The sequence below is a fragment of the Lolium rigidum genome, chromosome 5 (genome assembly GCF_022539505.1).
Source record: "Lolium rigidum isolate FL_2022 chromosome 5, APGP_CSIRO_Lrig_0.1, whole genome shotgun sequence".
NCBI lineage: Eukaryota > Viridiplantae > Streptophyta > Magnoliopsida > Poales > Poaceae > Lolium > Lolium rigidum.
The window spans coordinates 215,220,463-215,239,972 of record NC_061512.1 but is presented as its reverse complement, the minus strand read 5'-3'; the positions used below and the strand labels follow the sequence as shown (position 1 = coordinate 215,239,972).

Below are 19,510 nucleotides of genomic sequence, written 5' to 3'. Positions count from 1 at the left end.
TAATGAGTGTGCTCTATTGTTCTATTTCTTTATCATTTCTTGTGATGGATCTTCATGCCTACAGCCTACTGCATGTACAATCAATTTATTTTCTATTTTATGGTGTCCAGTAGTATGCCTAAATGTTAATACCTTGCTTTCCGTAGAGGATTTGAATAACGAAGGAGTGAATTTAGAAAGTTTGAGAGTGAAAATATGTCAGGTCACACATATTGTGTGCAACAGCGGTTACTTGCACATTGTTTTCCGGTTACTACAAGGTTCTTTTATGAATGTTCCCTTTGCTCACATTGGATATTCCAGATATAAATTATTAATGTACTTTTCATCGCGAAGATTCTATGAGTCAAGATGCACTGTTATCTTAATACTATTCTTGCACATTGAGTATGTTTTCTCCGTACAAGGGATATTGGTATTTTAAAAATAAACCATTTTAATGGCATCCTTCAAACTTATTATCATTGACAGATGGTGTACTAAAGTTCCCCTTCACTGAAAAATGTACTCTGAAGTATGCTTTCTTGATAATGTGACTCTTAGGTTTCGCTGCAATTTAAGTTATTTTTGTATGCTTGACAATGTTACTCTTAGATTTCGTTTCAATAAAAGTTTGTTCGACATGAACTTGATTTGATTGATGAAATGCCAATGGTGGTGATGTAGAAATATGATGTCAGTGTTCACCATTCCTGTTCCTGGGCAATTATGTTCTAAGGTAATTGAACCCTCCTGAAACTTCCCTCTATTAATTTTCACTACTCGGACCATAATTTTTCTTTGTGATTTTGCTTACCTTCAGCTATTGATTTTCAAAAAGAATCTGCTCTTCAAATAGAGCACCTTTAAATTAGCATAGCCAACTCTGTGTGTAGTTTTTCCTTTTATATCATTAGTATTTTCTTATAGGAAAGTGCAGGCAATAGCTGATTTTACTTGAAATAAGTATGCCCTAAAGAAACTTAGCCAAAATAACAGAGGGTATTAAGGTTGCCTACCTTCTTTTGCTCTTCATCGGAATAAGATGCATCATGTCTACTTCCTTGGTAACAAGATCAGGTTGCTTTTGCTGCGGATGACACTATGGTTCCCTGTCACCCATGTTATGTAATATTGTGCAACGGACTACTCTTGGTTTCCTATGTGGAAATACATGCTATCGCAGTTGACCTATGTACACTATTAGCTACCCAAGACTATTTTTATTTTTTTTGGTTTTTCAACAGCATGTATGATTCATACCGGTTACTTTAGCTCACCGGCAAGCGAGGGATGCTTTGGTTTACTCAGAGTTAGGGAGAAGTCAGGGAGAATATATGTCACAGTTCTATATCCTTACTTTTACAATACATGCATGATTAAAATCGTCAAAATTAAGGTCTTTATCGGTATTATTACAACAAATGAATTGAATAGTATCTCCATTCCACGTCAAAAAAATGTAGAATAATACTAAAGAAAGGCATCTACCTTCCATGTAGATGAAGTACCCCCAACCAGTTTACAATGTTTAAGACCAGTTATTGTCTACAGCCAAAATAGAATATAGTATATTGTATTACACACAACTTGAGTATTGTATTGCTTTTGCCATTTGTTCTTAAACATTATGGTTACATAATGTCCTGCTTTTGCCTGTGCGCCGGGGCGCACCGGGTCATCTAGTTTTCAGTTACAATGGTAACGTTCTCATGAGGTTGATTCAGCATTAGTTAGTGCTAATTTGTTTCATGTCACGTCATATGCACCATGTAGTGAAAAAGGAAAAGTCGTGATACCTAAATTCAGATGGTCTGCAGAACAAAATTGACCTCAATGGAAGGTTCGCCTCAGCGAGGCTTATTCATAATTGTGTGTATGTATCAGTAGCATATACACCTACTGCATTATTGTACATGGGGATATTGTGATAAATGAACTGAGTGTTTTACTTTTACAGTGCATCTTGCAGAACAAAGGGTTTCCATCTTTTCCTGTTGAACAAACAACAAAGACTATCTTCCATGTGAATGATATTCTCATCTGGTCGCTGTTCCGTTTTGGCTTACAGTTTGGCAGGGAAAAGTTTCTGTTTGATTCCCTCTGATAGTGAGAAGATAATACTGATTTAAATGGTTTTATTCTTTGGCTCAGTATACCCAGTTAGTTTGTTTCTCAAATAAAAAACACATAGTTAGATTGCACTCTAGATATGCTTTTTTTTTTTGTTTTGAAAAAGGTACATTATCTTTTAAGAAAAAATTCTTATTCTGTTATTAACTTTATCTTGATTCAGTTTTCAACTCAAGATTACAATTTAGAGTGTAAAGGCCACAATGTCTGAAGAATGATTGGCAGTAAAACTGAAACTAAAAGCTTAGATGACCAAGTGTCAAAATACCTAACTCTACATCCAATTTATTTTCTTTTGTTTTCTTTAATCCAGCGAAACTGGTACATCTCTATATTGCTTAGTGTAAATACAATTGTCTGTTCTGACCTTAAATGTGCCAAAAATGCAGGAGGTAGCTGAAAACTACTGCATGTACCATACACATGGTGCATCAGTGTCACAGATGAGATAACAGAGGACATTGCTGCCGACCCCACCCTGCCTTGTAGCAAAGTATGTAAGTTGTGCGATCTATATCTATGCGCGAAGCTACACTTCTAGGTGAGGATCATCTTCAGAAATACCCTTCAAAACATCCAAATCAGTCCTGATGAGCATGACCGTTGGAGCTACACTTTGGGGAGCGGATCATTTATCCTCTGCGAGCAGCTAGGGCGTACGCAGTTCGAGTCGGTCAAGGCCGACAACGACTGTGCCCAGGGAGATCCAGAAGGGCAGGTATTTACCGGTTTAATTTCTTATTCAAATTGAGACCAAAACCCCACTACCAGGTTATGTCATGACTCACTTTTAGCACTGAATTATATTTTTGGATGATTCATGTGAATGTTGTAAATGTACTTAATGCCTTAAGTCACATGATTAGCATAGTGAGCATTTTTTATTTCACAGAACCTGGTAGGGGAAACTTTTTGGGGCATTCATGCACATATATATCAGCTGTTGTGGTGTTGACTCTTGAACTGCTATAGATTGCTATGCTCAAGCAAGACGCTTTGTCCATGGAAGTCTTCTAGATTGCTGGCATCTCAATCATTAGTTATAGCATCAATGAAGCCTTGTCTTTAACAGGAAGATGAATGATGTCTTTAACAGCCAGATTCCCCTTGTTGAATCACTTTGCTCGAATCAGAAGTCCCAGCAGTAGCATTATGATCCCCTCTTTCAGACGATCCCCTTGCTACTCGGGATTCTTCCAAGCTCTACTCAAGTTCAAAAGGAACTTCCACACCAACTTTCATTTGGAGGTCAGAATGTCCTTCTACTAGCCCGTGAACAATGACAGCTATTATTTGCCACATTGGCCACCACGGTGTCACAATTGATAGAAGTGAAACGAAAAGTATGGCAAATCCTAAAATGCCCTTTTCAGTTTCAACATTTGGCTTGTTCACCGACATGCCATGGGCAAGTCGGAGCTCATCGAATAAAGGGGTCATCACAACACTCTCATGGCGGACCAAGTATTTGTTGAGCTCACCTTGGATCATGTGGTCCGTCATGAGAGTGCTTTGATAACCCCTTTATTCGATGAGCTCCGACTTGCCCATGGCATGTTGGTGAACCAGCCAAATGTTAAAACTGAAAAGTGCATTTTAGGATTTGCCACACGTTTCGTTTCACTTCTATCATTTGTCACATCGTCGTGGCCAATGTAGCAAATAATAGTTGTCATTGTTCACGGGCTAGTAGAAGGATATTCTGACCCTGAAATGAAAGTTGGTGTGCAAGTTCCTATTGAACTTGAGTTGAGCTTCGAAAAATCCCGAGTAGCAAGGGGATCGTCTGAAAGAGGGGGGGTCATAATGCTACTGCTGGGACTTCTGATTCGAGCAAAGTGATTCAACAAGGGGAATCTGGCTGCTGTGGTTTAGGTAAGTTAACATGTGCAGAGATTTTCCTTTGACTTACAGTTATTAAGTTATTAAGATTAGGCACCGTGCAGTTGAACCGCCGGAATTGAAAGAACATGAGGAGCATCCTGCCGTTGGACTATCAGTTTCGTGATTACATGCATCTTGAAGCTGCACCGTGGGCCCTCTAGAACTATCAATTTCGTGATTACATGCATCTTGAAGCTGCACCGTGGGACTTAACAGTACTAGTTGAGAACAAATCACGCATTTTTCTTGCACGTGCACCTTCAGGTTACAGGTGAGCTTCTATCTTTTATTGTTCAATTGATTATGTGTATTCCTCCATCTATTTTTTATATATTTAAGCTACAACAGCGTAATACATGGAAATTTAGGTTGTGTTTCTATATACTTACGAATAGCATTTACGTAGTTATGAGTTTTTGATCAGTTGGAACTTGTCTGATGTGACTATTAATATGTCTGTCTGTCTGATATACAAGCGTGATTGTGACCAATATGTCCATCTGTCAGATACAAGGGCGAGTGGCTGAATAGTGTTCAAGCAGAACCTGATGTTATCTCAATGTCTTTTGTACCTATTACTTCACTATTGAATGGATTTCTTGAAAGTGGATCTCCGAATCATGCAATCAATTTGTACCTTCGATGTAAGTACAAATTTCCAACCTTGCAAGCTGCTAGTACTTTATCCATGTGTCAGTTCTTACCTATAGACATGAAACATTAAAAGTTTAAACTGCATACGTATTAGAAATATTAAGAGAGACTGGATCTTCTGCACATGTACTTTAGTTGTGTATTGAGGTTGCTTATTACAGAACAAGGTTATGTCTTTCTCACTATTTTTTTCCCCTACAGAATCCTTGTTATCGGTTTATAGTTCATGGTAGTGTCTACAGTTAGAACTTAGGAAATTAACTTCCCTTTTCTCTCTATAGATTGTTAGGTGTAAGTTTTCTATAGGCTATTCATGACTTCAGAACCTGCACCCTTCGCTACCCTAACGGCCAAACAGAATAGGTAGCTGACTTCTTCTTTACTTGTTAATGAAGCTACTGTAACTTGTGTAGTTGCTAGATATTTAATCTTCGACTTGCCATGGACATTGATTAGTTGGTCCCATGTGACTGTTTTTTGATGATTCCGGTTAGTTCATTGTTCTAGGGAACCCATCTTTTCATTTCATGTCTGCATAACTCTGTTAAGAATTGTGAAGTTTCATGGCGATTGTTTTGTGTCTGCATATGTTTTCATATGTGAAGCTGCGGTGCTAGCAGCAGTAGCGTTATATGTTATGTGAGGTGTTAGTATTTGAAATGTCCTGCTGATATGGTCCCCTGTAAACTACTGTTAGTGTCTGGGAACGAAGTTGTAGCTGTTTGGGTGGTGTTAGTACTTAGTACCCTTATAGGCAGATGGGATGACAATTATGTAATGTATTGCCGAAAGACTGCAAAAGACTGAGGTGGAGACTTTCAAGGTACCCGGGTATTTTCGAGTTTTCACCCAACTATGCACTAAAAGAAATTAGCATCATAAAGGTTTTTTAGTTTGACCAGTTCCTTCCCCTTGATTTTCCAAATTATCAATTTGATAAATAACTTGCATTGAAATCTATAATATCTATAAAGTTCATCCCCACTAAAATGCATTTATTGTTTGCAAGCTGAAATCTGGTGTAGCCACATCACCCCAATTATTTATATCCGTCAGATTTCAGATAGATGGTCTCTAATTGTCTGTCAATCTATGGTTCAAGAGTCCCATCTCTCGAGAAAAAAACTGATGCGCCTCCCCCGCTCAGAAAATTCAATTAGTTTCCACAAGCTGCATGCTTCCCAATCCCACTGTCGTTCCCCGCCATACATTTAATTAGCCATCCTTACTCATACATAGTGGGTTCAAAGTATAGAGACGAGAAAACGCATGAGCTTCGGGTTCCAATGTTACTGCAGCAATCAAATCGGTTGCCCTTCACCTCCCCATTGTGTATTAATCCTCTAGCTATCATTTCATCTCTACATGGAGTAGTGTATAAATCATTCCCAGTCAAGGACCTTCACCGATGGTTGGAGCACCAGGCACTCAAAGTCGACCAAGCTTAGGTGTCGGACCATCTCCTAGCTCAGGTGTCAACCGAGTAGCAATCACTGCCGCATGCCCGCTGGGGCTTTCTGTCTGCACCGTTTTGCTGCTCTAATCGGCTCTGGTCTTTTGGGAATTGGGAGAATGGCTGGGTGCGGAGCTAGCGATCGCTACGTCAGTGTGACATCGACCACGATGAAGGTGACCAGTGAGGGGCCAGAGGCAAGTCGATGCTGCTCCTTCATCTCATCCTCTGGTGGCACGGCGAGTCTGTTAATACGGCGGCAGTATCGCACGGTAACTCCCAAAATTAAATTCCCACTCACTCTCCATACGAGTTTGCTCTCCTTTCAATAGTGCACTCTAAATATTTTTAATTGTTACCAAGATTTGATTTGCAGCATTGCTCGGTGTGGCTAGAGTAGAGGACGGGCAGCCAAACCAAGATTTGTTGGAAATAGTGCTGCAGTGTCCATGGCCTCAGGTATATTTGTGATGTTCGTCCAACTAATGACATCATCATAATGTGTGTGATTGAGAAAATAAGATTTCGGTTAAGTGCCGGGTGTGCTGCCTCTTTCACTTGCCAAATCTTCACGTGAACTCATCTGCACATAGTTAATGGATTACTATAAATAGGTGTGGCTTCATCTTGAGCCTCACAGGCGGTTTGGGCATTCCAGCATCATATCATTAGGAAATAAATTAAAGCTCCCAGACAAGCATGAGCAAAGCCCAACTCTTTCTTTCATGTATGGCACGGTATGTTTGGGATTCCAGCAAATACATTGGTTTGGGATTCCAGCAAATACATTGGTTTAGGCCGTGTTCGGCAATCCTCCAGCTCTCAACTTCCCAAAATTCCAGGGCGGAGCAGTGCCGAACACTCCAGATCCACGAAGCTAGATTCGAGAAGCTAGCCCCATTTGCTATACAAAACACGGAGCACCACTTGTGCGAATTCGCGGATCAGCAAAACACGGAGCAGTCCAAAATTACAAGAATGTGTCACCGCCAAGTGAGAAAACGATTCGTTCCTTTCTTCCTCCTCGACCGAACCACATCCACTTTCCCCAATCCCTCTCCCTTCTCTCTAGCGTTGACGCGGTCAGGCTCAAGGAAACCACAGCCGTCTGCTCTACGGCGGAAAGACACGGCGGAGCTGCGCACTCCCTCGCGCTACCCAGAACGGAGGTCCCGCGGCCTCTTCGACACGCCGCGCTCCTCCAGCAGGCGCAACGCCGAGATCGCTGCGCATGCCCCGCGCTCGCCTCCTCCAGCAGGCGCAACGCCGAGATCGCCCCCGACCAGCTCTGGCCGCCTCGCTCGAACCCCGGTGAGGGCAGTCGAGTAAACGGGGCAGGGGGATTTGGGGTCCGGAGAATACCGGCTGGGGGCTTGGTGAAGACGACCAGGTGCTTGAAGAAGACGACCAGTGAATATAGCTTGCTGGGCTCAATTGCATCCTTCTGAACGTGTCTAGAAGCAGGCCGGCCAAGAAGAAACGGGCTTCCCGGCCCAGCCGAACGGAGGAGCGCGCCGAACGTTTCGTGCTCCATTCGGGACGCTGGAGTCGCTATGTGAAGCCGGATCGGAGGAGTTTTGCGAAGCGGGAGGATTACCGAACACGCCCTTATTATGGCAAAAAAGAGATAAAACCCGAAAGGAGAGCAAGCCACATTACTGTGCAATACAGAAGAACCTTTCCATTTTTTATACCAGATCTTCCTTAGACTTTAGGTTCTACTATGATTCTCAAGCAGTACTAAATCATTCCCTACCATGATCTTCCAGTATATGTGCCGAGGTTGACAGAGAATTTCCTATACCATTAACTGACAATCAAGTGACTACATATATGATGATCTCTTCTTGATTCATTTAAATTGGAAGAGTCAACTCACTCCATGTTATCAATGCATGATTTTTTTTTATAAACATGTAAATGCATGATATCTCCTTGAAACGTTTCTTCTTTATAAGATCCAACCAGATTTAATAAGTAGTTTTGATTGTGTGTATTCAACATTGTGTTGGTATTTTAACTTCAATATATGATATTTCTTCTTGCTCGATTGTCCATGTAGATTTTATATCTGAAATTTTCCTACTATGTCACGGCAATGCGCGGTGCTTCAGCCCTAGAGGACAAAACCCTCAACATCATTATTATGTAACGATTATGATGAGCTCTTATGTGTTCTCCATGTCGAACGCTTTACCAAGACGCAAAGTTCGATGTGGATGTTCTTGCGAGACTTAGTAGCACCAATCAATAACTGAATTACTTTAATTTATAATTACTGTTCTCCAACAGTGAAAGTAACCGCCAACAATCACGACATGAATATTGGATGGTACTCCATAGGTTGAGGCCACACAAGATCTTCACATCAAAAGTGAATCCAATGTACTTTGCAAGATTCTCTTCAATGTGTGTACAAAACGAGTTAGCCGGTTGACAATCAAGAGTTGAATGAACAAAGCAACCATATCTAAGTATATAGCAATATGCATAAGAGAACTTTTTCCACAATTGTTCATGCTGAAAAAAATCATCCCTAATGCCCGTAGCAACGCGCGGGGTATCAACTAGTGTTTATAGACAAGCTAACCTTATCCCTATCCTCCAGGTCAGCTCCTGGGCTTTTCAAATTCTTATATCAAGACCTGAGTGAAAAAAGTTAGCTTTGAAACAAGAGATAACAAATAAATCTTGTTCAGTTCATATGAACAAATATAATATGAGTTTAATTGCAAAATTTAGATGTACCATTATCTTAGCTTCCTCTTGGAGGTAGCGTTCTATTGGAATGTATATATCATTTTTTCTGACTTGCTGCTAGCACTTCTAAAGACATAGGAGACTGGGTGAGTATAGGATGCATAACCTTTAGCATTTCAATATACCAAAATTGCACGCAGACGAACCTTGTTTATGGCTATAAATCTAGAAGTACAATTCTTTGATGAATGGAGTTCTCATCATCCTTTGGTTCACCTGGATTCGACAGTAAGAAGAGCAAGTTAGGCTATAAAAACACCCTGTCAAGTTTCACTATCTGAAATATGAACGGATTATTCAAAGAGAAAATAAAGATGTCTTCCCCATATTTTTTGCATGAATTTTTAAATAGCCAGCTATAGCCCCTCAGAAATGTGTGGCTAAGTGCATTGGCTCGCTAAAAGGTGGCTATAGCGGGTCTAGCTGTTTTCGCAGGCTGCTGCTATAGTCTATAGCCGGCTATTTAAAACCCTTAGCCATTTTCTCGCTTGGAATGATTTTTCGTCGATTTTCATCGAGAAGTTTTTTCCTGGAAGTTTCCGGAGTCCGGTTAACACATTTTTTAGTACTAGATGCCTTGGAATCAGTCCCGTTAAGGACATGTTTTGTTGTTCATATGTCAAGGGCTAAAGGTGCATAATCGTGTGTGCCCATGTCACTGCAATTTTCTCCAGTTTGTATTGCGTTAACTCTTCTGGCCGATGGAAAACAAGCTTATGACCATTATTGTTAGGTTGACTTGGAAACTGTGTTATTAATGTTATGTAAGGCTTCCTGATATGCTAATATTTCTTCCAAGAAATATACAGAAGCCTATATTTAGCAATAATGCAAATCTTGGTTTTCCCTTTCCAATGAATCTCGCATTGATCTTGTCGGTTGCTATCTCTGAAACGAATAGATAGGGTAACATTAAGCTCTTTCTGCCAAGTATTTGCTAGAATAACTGCACCCAGGAGAATGCCCTTAGAGTTAGCTTTATAGGACATGTTCAGAGTAATCAACTAGAGCTTTGATAACACGACCATGTGTCAGGAAAATGTTGTTAATCTCCCCAACCTCTATATAGTCTATACTCTGCTCTGCCATGCAATGTCAATTGAATACGTTCAGAAGTGCTTTGCACTTCAAAAATCTGATGGTAACTGAATGTATGTTGCATGCATAGAAAAGTTTCCTTCAAATGTAAAGATCATGGCTGTGATACTAAAGGCAACTGTTGTTTTGAAAAAGAACAAGGGAAAGAAGATATGTGAAAATGATGAAGTTGATTCAGGCAAATGGACAGAGGTGCCCAAAGCAAACCTTATTACAAACTAACAAAAATCTTTCAAGAGCTCTAAGCTCCTGATCGCGGCGAGCCACTTCACGGCATTGCTTCTGTCTAACCATTGACCCCTTTATGTTACAGCTCCCTGATGAAGCCAAGGAGCTGGACAAAAAACTTTGCCAGATAACAAAGGACAAGAATGAGGCTTTGCGTGGCCAAGATTTTGAGAAGGTATACAATTATTTTGTAGATATGCTCTGAGTTTTATATGAAGGTTCCTAAATGGTCTGCTTTAGTAAGATTGTTTTACATGCAACGTATGAGTTGATTTGGCTGTTTGTACATTGTATTGTATGATACCTTGCAATCTAGTAGAAGCCAGCCTTTTCTTCCTTTTTCTATTGTATTGTAACAAGAAATAACTGTTGTTGTTTCTTCCATGTTATCTTAATGTTGTTGTTTCTTAACAGGCTGGGAAATTAAGAGATGAGGAGATGGAGATGAAGGCTCAAGTAGCTACCAGTATTGACAAGAGCAAGGAAATGATTAAATCTGTAAACAAAATAAGGTGTTCAAGGAATAATTTCCAGTTAGATGCTTCGATTTGGGTCACTCCTGGTTAGAGCATCTCCACTCGTCTCCCCGACTAGGCCCCCGAGCGATGTTTTTTCAATCCGGACGGCGTAATTCGGCCCAGTCGCGCCCCCGGTTCCTCGTTTTCATCCGGATTTGGGCCTAAATTCATCCGGCGATCCCACGCCATCCCCGGCCCCCCCCGGGAGCGGTCGGGGACTCCGGACGAAACGAAAGCGCGCGAAACGTCGAGGAAACTTCCCGCGCGTCTGGTGGCCCCAACTTGTCGGTGAGAGATCACGATCGTCGTCCTCATCGCATCGTCTTCCGCGCGCTGTAAAAGCTTGTCGCCGGTTAGTATTCGCCGGCCGCGTAGCTTCCACGCGACGAGTTAATGCCGTCGCCTCGGTATCACGCGCGCCTACCTCTATTTATCGTTGAACTACCGCGTCTGCCCCGCATTCACCTCTCCTCTCTCTCTCTCTCTCGCATTGCACCAAATCTTCCCCGAACTCGAAGAGGTAGCAATGGCGAACGACGGTGCGGCCAACAACGGCTTTGGCCGCCGCTCTCTCCACCAATGGGAGGGACGGCTCCTCCACGCGGCGGGCTACCCGGCGCCGCCGGACTTCCGCGCACCGGGGGTGGAGGCCGAGCGCAGGCGGCGTGCCGATCCCGCCGCCGCCAACGGGGGGGGGACCTCACTCGAAACGGCGATCAACGAGGTGCTCGCCACTCTCAGTGACGAGCATCGCACGGATCCGCGTTTCTTCCCCGACAACCACGAATCGTGGATCGCGTTCTTCCGACGCAGGTATGAACGCGAAATCCGGGCGTACGACGGCCCTCCTCCTCCTCCGGCAAGGAATAACGCCGCCGGCCGCCGCCGATGGTGGAGCGCGCCTAACCGCACCCTCGAAAATGTGCTCGCGCACATCGAGGACGGGAACTCCCCCGTCCTGGGGATGCCGCCGCCGGTGGCGGCTACCGTGTCGCGCCGACACGGTAGTTCCTGGATGCCGAGGAGGATGGCGCCATCCTCGTCCTCGTCTGGCTCGCGGTCGGCGTCCAGGTCCGGCGGCTCGACACCGGCCACCGTCAAGCAGGAGTGGGCGTCTCCTTCGACCGTCAAGAAGGAACCGGCGTCGCCACCGCCGACCAGAGGGCGCAGCAGCGGCGCCCTCGTCATCCGCGACCAGCCTTCCTCTCCGCAGAGCGGGCGGAAGAGGAAGTCGTCGAATAAAGAGGCCACCGCAAACCAGCTCGTCGAGGAGGAGGCGAAGCGCGCGGAGGACGCCGCGATGGCGGAGGCGATCGCTAGGTCGCTGAACGACCTGGTGCCCACCGACAACAGCCTACCCATCGACGCCGCACTGGAGTGGTCCAGGCGCGACTGGGAGCGCGAGGAGGCAGAGCAGCAGCGGCGGCTGATGGATCTGGCCGCCGCGCGTCAACTCGCCGCCCGCGCCGCCAGACCATCCGCCGCGCCCAGGGAGGTGGTGAAGCTCGAGGAGAGCAGCGACGACGACATCTACCGTCCGTCGCCGCCACGCGCCGGCGACACTGGCCAGGGCACGAGCCGCTGGTACGAGGCTCCGCCGCCCCAAGACAACGCCGGCTCGAGCGACGACGACGACGGCGGCGACTACACGTCCTTCTACCGCCATTTCGGCATGTAGTAGGCCGCTATTTAGTTTAAGTTTAGTTTGCCAATCGCCGAATTCAAATATATGTACGAATTCGGCCTATTTATGTACGAACTCGCCTCTATATGTTAAATATCATTATAATTCGCTTATGTTTGAACGAACTCGCCAATTTTGGCGAATTCGCCGAAGTCCGTTACATCCATCCTGGGCTCGCGGATGGGAAAATGAGCCTCCCCAGACCAAATTTTCCTCCAATCCGAACGACAATATCGCCGGATTTGGGCGTGGAGAGCCCAAACGGCTGGAGATGCTCTTAGAGTCTGCTATATGTGATTGCAGGTCGCAGACAAATGTTGGATTCTGTAAGTTAGTTTCTGTAAGTTAGATTTTGCTTGCAAATGTTGGTTCCAGACCATGGTCCTTGCGAATGATGGTTCCAGACCATGCTGGTTACAAATACTTTTGATTATGTTTACACTTTTTTTTTTTTTTTTGAGAATGCGGCTCTTTATTAATCAAGATAGACCATTACAAATGGTTTGCCGGATGCAATCCGGAATAGAGTTTCTAAACGTGACCGAAATAAACAGTTCGGCTAAAGAATGAGCCGCAAGATTACATTGACGATAAACGTGGATGAAAGACACCGAAGCGAAGCTTGACGCCATAACCTTGATGTCTTGAACCACCACTCCAACTTGGCTACGGTCCAGCTCCAGGCTGTTGACTCGTTGCACCAAGGAAAGGCAATCAGATGCCACAATTAACTTGTCGAAACCTTCAGCACCGGCAAGGGACAAAGCGCGACGAAGGGCGAGCGCTTCAGCTATCTCTGGCGAGGTGACCTCCTCAAGGAGCTCGCTGCAAGCAGCGGGGCATGCACCATTGTGGTCTCGGATCACTACACCAATTCCCATGCGGCGAGAAGGAGGGAACAGAGCTGCATCAACAAAGATCTGAACTGTACCTTCCGGCGGCGGAGACCAGCGAGGAGCAGAAGAATCTGTCTCACGCCTAGTAGAAGGGGCAGGTTTAAAGAGGTGCAACTCGATCATATCGACATAAGCCTTACATTGCTCGGCAACACTATGTGGATGTCTTGGGGGTTCACCATTACGGACACCATTCCGATAAATCCACAAGTGCCAAAACACCACAGTCAGAACCATACGTTCTCTGTCTGTGGATCTCTCCAGGAAATCAAAGACCCATTCCTTAGGATTGATGAAAAGCTTGCGTCGAAGATGAATACCACACACTGGCTTGATCTCCGCCAAACTTCCCTAGCAAATTGACAGAAAAGGAACACATGGGCCGAGGTTTCCTCTCTGTTGCAAACCATGCATGCCGCCGAAGCTGGAATATGGCGACGATTTAGTTGGGAACCAGAGGGCAGGCAGTCGTGGATGAACCTCCACAGGTTGATCTTCATCTTGCCAGGTGCCTTGATCGCCCAAAGTTTCTTCCAAAGTGAACTATCACACTGTGTGGCAGAGTAAACTCCACCACCCGTTCTACTGCGCTCAACAAAGAAACTTTCAGTTCGAGCAATGTGATATGCAGAACGGACAGTGTACTCTCCAAATTTTGTATGCGGCCAGGAAAGGAAGTCATTTCCTCCCCGCCGGCTGATAGGAATTTGGGTGATCTGGTTGGCAACATCCTCCTCAAAAACGGAACGAACAACGTCGACGTCCCATGACCGGCGATCCTCGCTCAGAAGAAAGGCCACCGTTGCACCCTCTGGAATGGGCGCCAGAGTCTGTACCTCCCCAGGTCTGACATTAGGAATCCAGCTATCAGTCAACACTTTGATACTGCTGCCATCACCAACACACCAACGGCTTCCACGCTTAACCAACTGCATGCCAAACAAAATACTCCTCCAGGTGTAGGACGACGATCGGGGTTTGGGAGCATCCCATACATCACACTGGGGAAAGTACCTTCCCTTCAAAACCCTGGCACACAGCGACTGCGGATCCGTGAGTAACCTCCAAGCTTGTCGCCCGAGCATGGCCTGGTTAAACAAGACGAAGTCTCTAAAACCCAAACCCCCTAGAGATTTAGGGGTAGATAGCCATGACCAACTGCGCCAATGCATTTTCTTTTTACCATCTTCGAAGCCCCACCAATGATCAGCAATGGACTTTCGAAAAGAGTCACAGATGGAGACTGGAAACTGGAAACAACTCATCAAGTAAGTTGGAATTGCTTGTATTACTGCCTTCAACCAAGTCTCCTTTCCTGCTCGAGACAAAGGCCGTCCGGAACAGCTATTCATTTGCTTCCATGCTCTTTCCAGAATTGGCCTAAATGAACCAGACGGAGAACGACCCACACCCGTAGGCATGCCAAGATAGGTTTCCTGCAGAACCTCATTGTGAACTCCTAATCTGGTCATCACATCTAACTTCACCTGACTGTCACAGTGTAGTCCAAAGAAAATTGAGGATTTATCAACATTAATCTTTTGTCCTGACCCCTGACAGTATAACGAAAGGGTTTCCTTGAGAGCCTCTACACTCCTTGCATCACTCCGAGCGAAGAAGATGCTATCATCCGCGAAGAGGAGGTGGGAAATAGGCGGGCCATCACGGCCATTGCGAACTCCTTGTAGCGCCCCCACATTCTCCTTAAGAAACAGCAGATTAGATAGACCTTCCGTACAGAGCAGAAAGAGATACGGACTTATAGGATCCCCTTGTCTGATTCCTCTAGTTGGAATAACTGGCATAGTGAGCTCCCCATTGACCCGGACTGCATAACGTACATGAGTAACACATCTCATCACTGGGTTTTGCTCCTGCTTGTTTACACTTTTCGGGTACCAATAAATAAGGGTTCTTTTGTGGTACCCCCAAATAAATAACAGCTCTTCATTTTCGTCCATCCAAAGGCCCAGAAAAAATCATACTCCTCTCTAAAACGTGGGAGGTATGTATCATACCTGGGCAAAATTTTGCAGCAAACAGAGAAAAGGCCTAGCCGGGCCACGGCTTACTAGACGAACACGGCCCAATAGACAGCCCAGGCCCATGTGAAAAACGTTAGTTGGTGGGGAAACCGGGAAAGGGAGGACGGGCATAACCCTAGCTCCGCCGGGAATTCGCTGGGTGGGTGCCGCCGCCGCTCCACTACTCCGGCGACGCCACCGCCTTGCTTCCTACCACCGGCGTCTACGCCGAGATCTCCACCTACATTCCCTCCGCCGGCCTCTACCGAACAACAGCCTGTCCCGGCCGTGGCGCCCTTGGACTCGCCACCGAAGATCGACGGGCCTGACGCAGTGGTACCCCGTACGTGTTTTGTGTTCTAGTAGGAATCTGCTTGCATAGCAGGCCTAGTTTTTTAGGACAATTAGGACTGCCGTGTGTCCGTGTCCTAGTAGTGGTGTAGGTTGTCTAGTACGAATCGGTGCGCGGTGTGGGGAAACCTTCCCCAAATGGAGGAAGGTGTGCCGGCGGCCCCGATAGTGCACTGCTATCGCCAGTGCCGACACCTATTTGGAAAGCGCCGGTGTAGATGCTCTAACAGATTAGCATAAGGGCATCTCCAACGGTGCGACGCGTTTCGCCGTTCCCCTCGTAGAGGAAAGTGAGCTGGCAGCGGGGCGAACTTGTCCCACTCCATGCCATCGAACAAGACCTCGACAGGCCACCGGCAGAAGTTGTAGCTGGCCTCCCGGATCTGCAACTAGGCCGGCTCGACGCCATCGACGAACTCGGCGAACTTGTCCAGGAGCCACTTGATGTCGAGTGGGTCATCGTCGATGTGGAGGAGGAACTAGAAGCAGCGGTCCTCCTGCGAAGACGAGGAGGGCGCGGGCGACAGCGAGCATGGGGCGACGGCCGCTCGGCAGGCGAGGCATCGCCATTAACGTGGCGCGGACTGCCGAAGCAACGCAGCGGCGCCAGTCGCTGGCGCGCCTGAGAAGATGCATCGACGTAGTGTCGCTGCCAGGCGGGTCCGACGAAAAGTCCGTCAGACGCGAGCGAACACTTTGCGCGTCCGCGCAACGTTCACAGAGATGCATATTTGGGGCAGATTGGCGTCGCCGCGGACAGCCCGGTCACTTTGCGTCGCTCAGCTGGAGCAGAGACCTGACGCATTTTTCGGCCCAACGAACGCAAACGGTCGCCCAGCGCGTTTGCATATCGCCGTTGAAGATGCCCTAACATTGCTATACAAGTCTGTATGTTCCATGAGAAGTCGATAGCTTGTTAATCCATCGGTTTTGTGCAGACCAAAGAACTCAGCGGAAATAAACCAAGGCTAGGACTTGCATAGGGCAGAGACTGATGAGAGATGATTAATTAGCACTGTCAAGAAGCATTGTCGGACACAGATCGTACATGGATTGTCGTGTGTGGAGCAATTGGTGGCATGATGCTTTGCGCCGGTCTCGCTTCGGCTGACATCCACTGGGGTCATAAACTTGCAATGTTACTAGGCAGCGGCTTTGGCTGCGCAGCGATAGCAACCATTTTCTGGTTTTTGGTTGACTGGTTTAGAGGCGGGCAGTAGTAGACCCAGCATTACAACAGTGGCTTTATTTCAGTACTGGAGTGCCGTGGAGTCTGTATCTGACGAAGCTGTGTGTCTTACCCAAAGTCATACAGTATTTGGGAGTGCCGTGGAATACTCTTGTAGGCTGAATATGTGATTATAAATTTACATGGATGCAACTGGGCGCCCTCTCTGCGCATGGGGTTTGCTCCTCTGCTCAATCTATTTTCCACTCCCTAGTGCGGCGTCTTGTAGACCAAGTTACATGTAACTCGTTTAGAAATAAATAAATAATGGCACTTTAAGTTAAAAAAATATGAAAACGATCCTAGATATAGATAATGATGTATTCTATAAACGCGAAAAAGTTTCAACCCGAAAAAATAACAAGAGTGGAAATGAAGTAGTAGTGAACGGTGCAAAGTTTGAAACATCAAAGAACTGTCAGATTTTTCATTTTTGTGTACCCCAAAATATAAGGTGTTTTGAGATGAGATTTGGCATGTTGGTAGAATGCATCATTATCAACTTCTATGAAAAAAAAATCAGATTTCTTCGAAACTTTAAAATACCATTTTTTTATTTTAAAAGGCTTACACGTAGTAGAAGCTACATTTGCAGTTTCCGCTCCCGGCTGATGTTTCAATCGAAAACGAAACCCACCCAAACTCTATGATGAAACATGCACGGCGGTGGTGGTCAAGCCCACAAGTGTTAGGGATCATTGGAATCTTCGTTGGGAAGTGATAATCCAAATTTATAGTTCAACATGATGGGAGCACAAGAATAACAATAAGACATTACAAATTGAGACGTCACTCTGATCTACACATGTGTATCAATATTCTTAAAAGCAAAGGTTGTGAAGTGCAGTTGTTGTAACAAAACAGTAAAACAAAGTAAAAGACAACAATATCAAATTTTTAGTTTTCACCAAAAAGCTTTAAAAAGTATAACTTTCAGAAATTAAAAATGTAGGCATGAGGTGAAATAGGGATGTTGCATGGATGAAATCATGCATATAATAGAAGCATAATTTGCAGCAATACTTGGCTCTAACTCAGGTGCATTTAGGTGTGTGTTTCTATTATAGTCGTAAACGCCAACAAGATAACTTGCACAATATTTTTTTGTTAATTGAATTGTGAGGCAAAATCCCCATGGCTTTAAAGTTTATTAATCAAAATGATATGTACAAAGAGGGTATATAAAAGTGACTAAGGCATATGATTTAGCCAAAGCTTAACACTATCTGCCGATAAACTCTTCCTTTCTTCCTCTCCTCTTTTCCTCCTACCACTGATTCGTTCCTTGAGAGTCGCGCCACTGCCCCCTGGCCAAGCCGAGGTCGCCGCCAGCGACGATGCCGTCTGGAGGAGGCTGAGGCGCGGCGCCGACATCTGTACAGTAGTTTCTAGTTGGAGTCTTAGGTTGTTTGCCTTGATGGCGTCTGGGAATAGGTCGCCGGTGTTGAATATAAATACACTACCTAGTCTCTTTCCATCAGTTCGGACTTTTGGTTCAATTGACTAGTGCAGCAATCTTTCATGGTATCAGAGCCAAGAGGTCTCAAGTTCAAGACCCTGCTCACGCAGTTTTAAAAACAAAAGAAAAAAAGATTCTGCGGCCCGCACCGAACCCACGCTAAGGACTAAAATAGCCTAGACGTGAGGGGGAGTGTTGAATATAAATACACTGCCTAGTTTCTTTCCATCAGTTCGGACTTTTGGTTCAATTGGCTAGTGCAGCAATCTTTCAGCCGGATTTTCTTGGCCGGATCTGGCGCGCTCTTGCCGGCGTCCACGTCGTGGTGCTTCTCCGGTGGGGGTGGGGGCTTTCGGCGTGGAAGCCCCAGGACATTTCCGTCAATAAGGCCTCTCTTGCAGGCATATCCTCGGCGCTTCCGAGCAGCGGTCGAGGCGTGCTCTGCTCTCTCCTCTCGGCCACGATTTAGACGACGAATCAGTCGAGGAGCAGAGGGTCAGGCGGTCTGCTCCATAAGCTCGAAGGTAATCGGAGGTCCAAGTTCTTGTGGTTGGAGTGACTCCTTCCTTGCCTCTCGTGTCGTCTTGGTGGCAGGACGAAGGCATGGGGAGTAGTTGCTCGACTCCATCGATGGTGGACTTCGCAGGATGATGGTGGGTGTGCGGGTTCGTGCGCCCCGGAAGCACAGCTCTGTGGAGTTCCCAAGCAAAGGCATGCTTGACGATGATATCATGGACCGACGAGGCCACTCCACGCTCGGAATCGTCCGAGCCTTTTCTTCCTCCAGGCCACGATGCCAAGTCGGAGGATCTTCGACCTCGGTGCCGGGAGCTTCGCCGGTGTCACTCCAAGTGGTTTTGTCCCCGGTGGTGGCGTGGGTGCCGGCGCTGCAAGGTCTCCAGCAGCCGGCGGTGTAGACGAAGGACTTGATTGCTCTTGCAAATTTTTAGTATGGGTCATGTATGCAAAGTCCGAGGACTATGTTGTATTTTCTGTTTTTCTTTGGGGTCCTCTATGTAACTTGTTCACTGCTTTAGTGAAGTGCTTCCAAGCCCTTCGGGGCCATCCTGGTTAAAAAAAACACTATCGACCACCATCTTTGAAAAACTATACAACCTCGGCAAACAAAGGTGTCCCAAAGCTGATCTTAGCATTAGAAGC

General features: G+C 45.7%; 1 protein-coding gene across 1 annotated transcript; it reads left to right on the top strand.

The window, feature by feature from the left end:
• The first annotated feature begins 18 nt into the window (after positions 1–18).
• On the top strand, positions 19–10,756 carry LOC124657065. The gene is made up of 9 exons (XM_047195685.1): positions 19–718; positions 2,502–2,830; positions 4,059–4,267; positions 4,504–4,640; positions 6,025–6,375; positions 6,480–6,562; positions 10,097–10,153; positions 10,275–10,364; positions 10,604–10,756. The coding sequence occupies exons 5-9, from the start codon at positions 6,309–6,311 to the stop codon at positions 10,754–10,756; spliced, it is 450 nt and encodes a 149-aa protein (XP_047051641.1). The 5' UTR covers positions 19–718; positions 2,502–2,830; positions 4,059–4,267; positions 4,504–4,640; positions 6,025–6,308.
• The last annotated feature ends 8,754 nt before the right edge of the window (positions 10,757–19,510 follow it).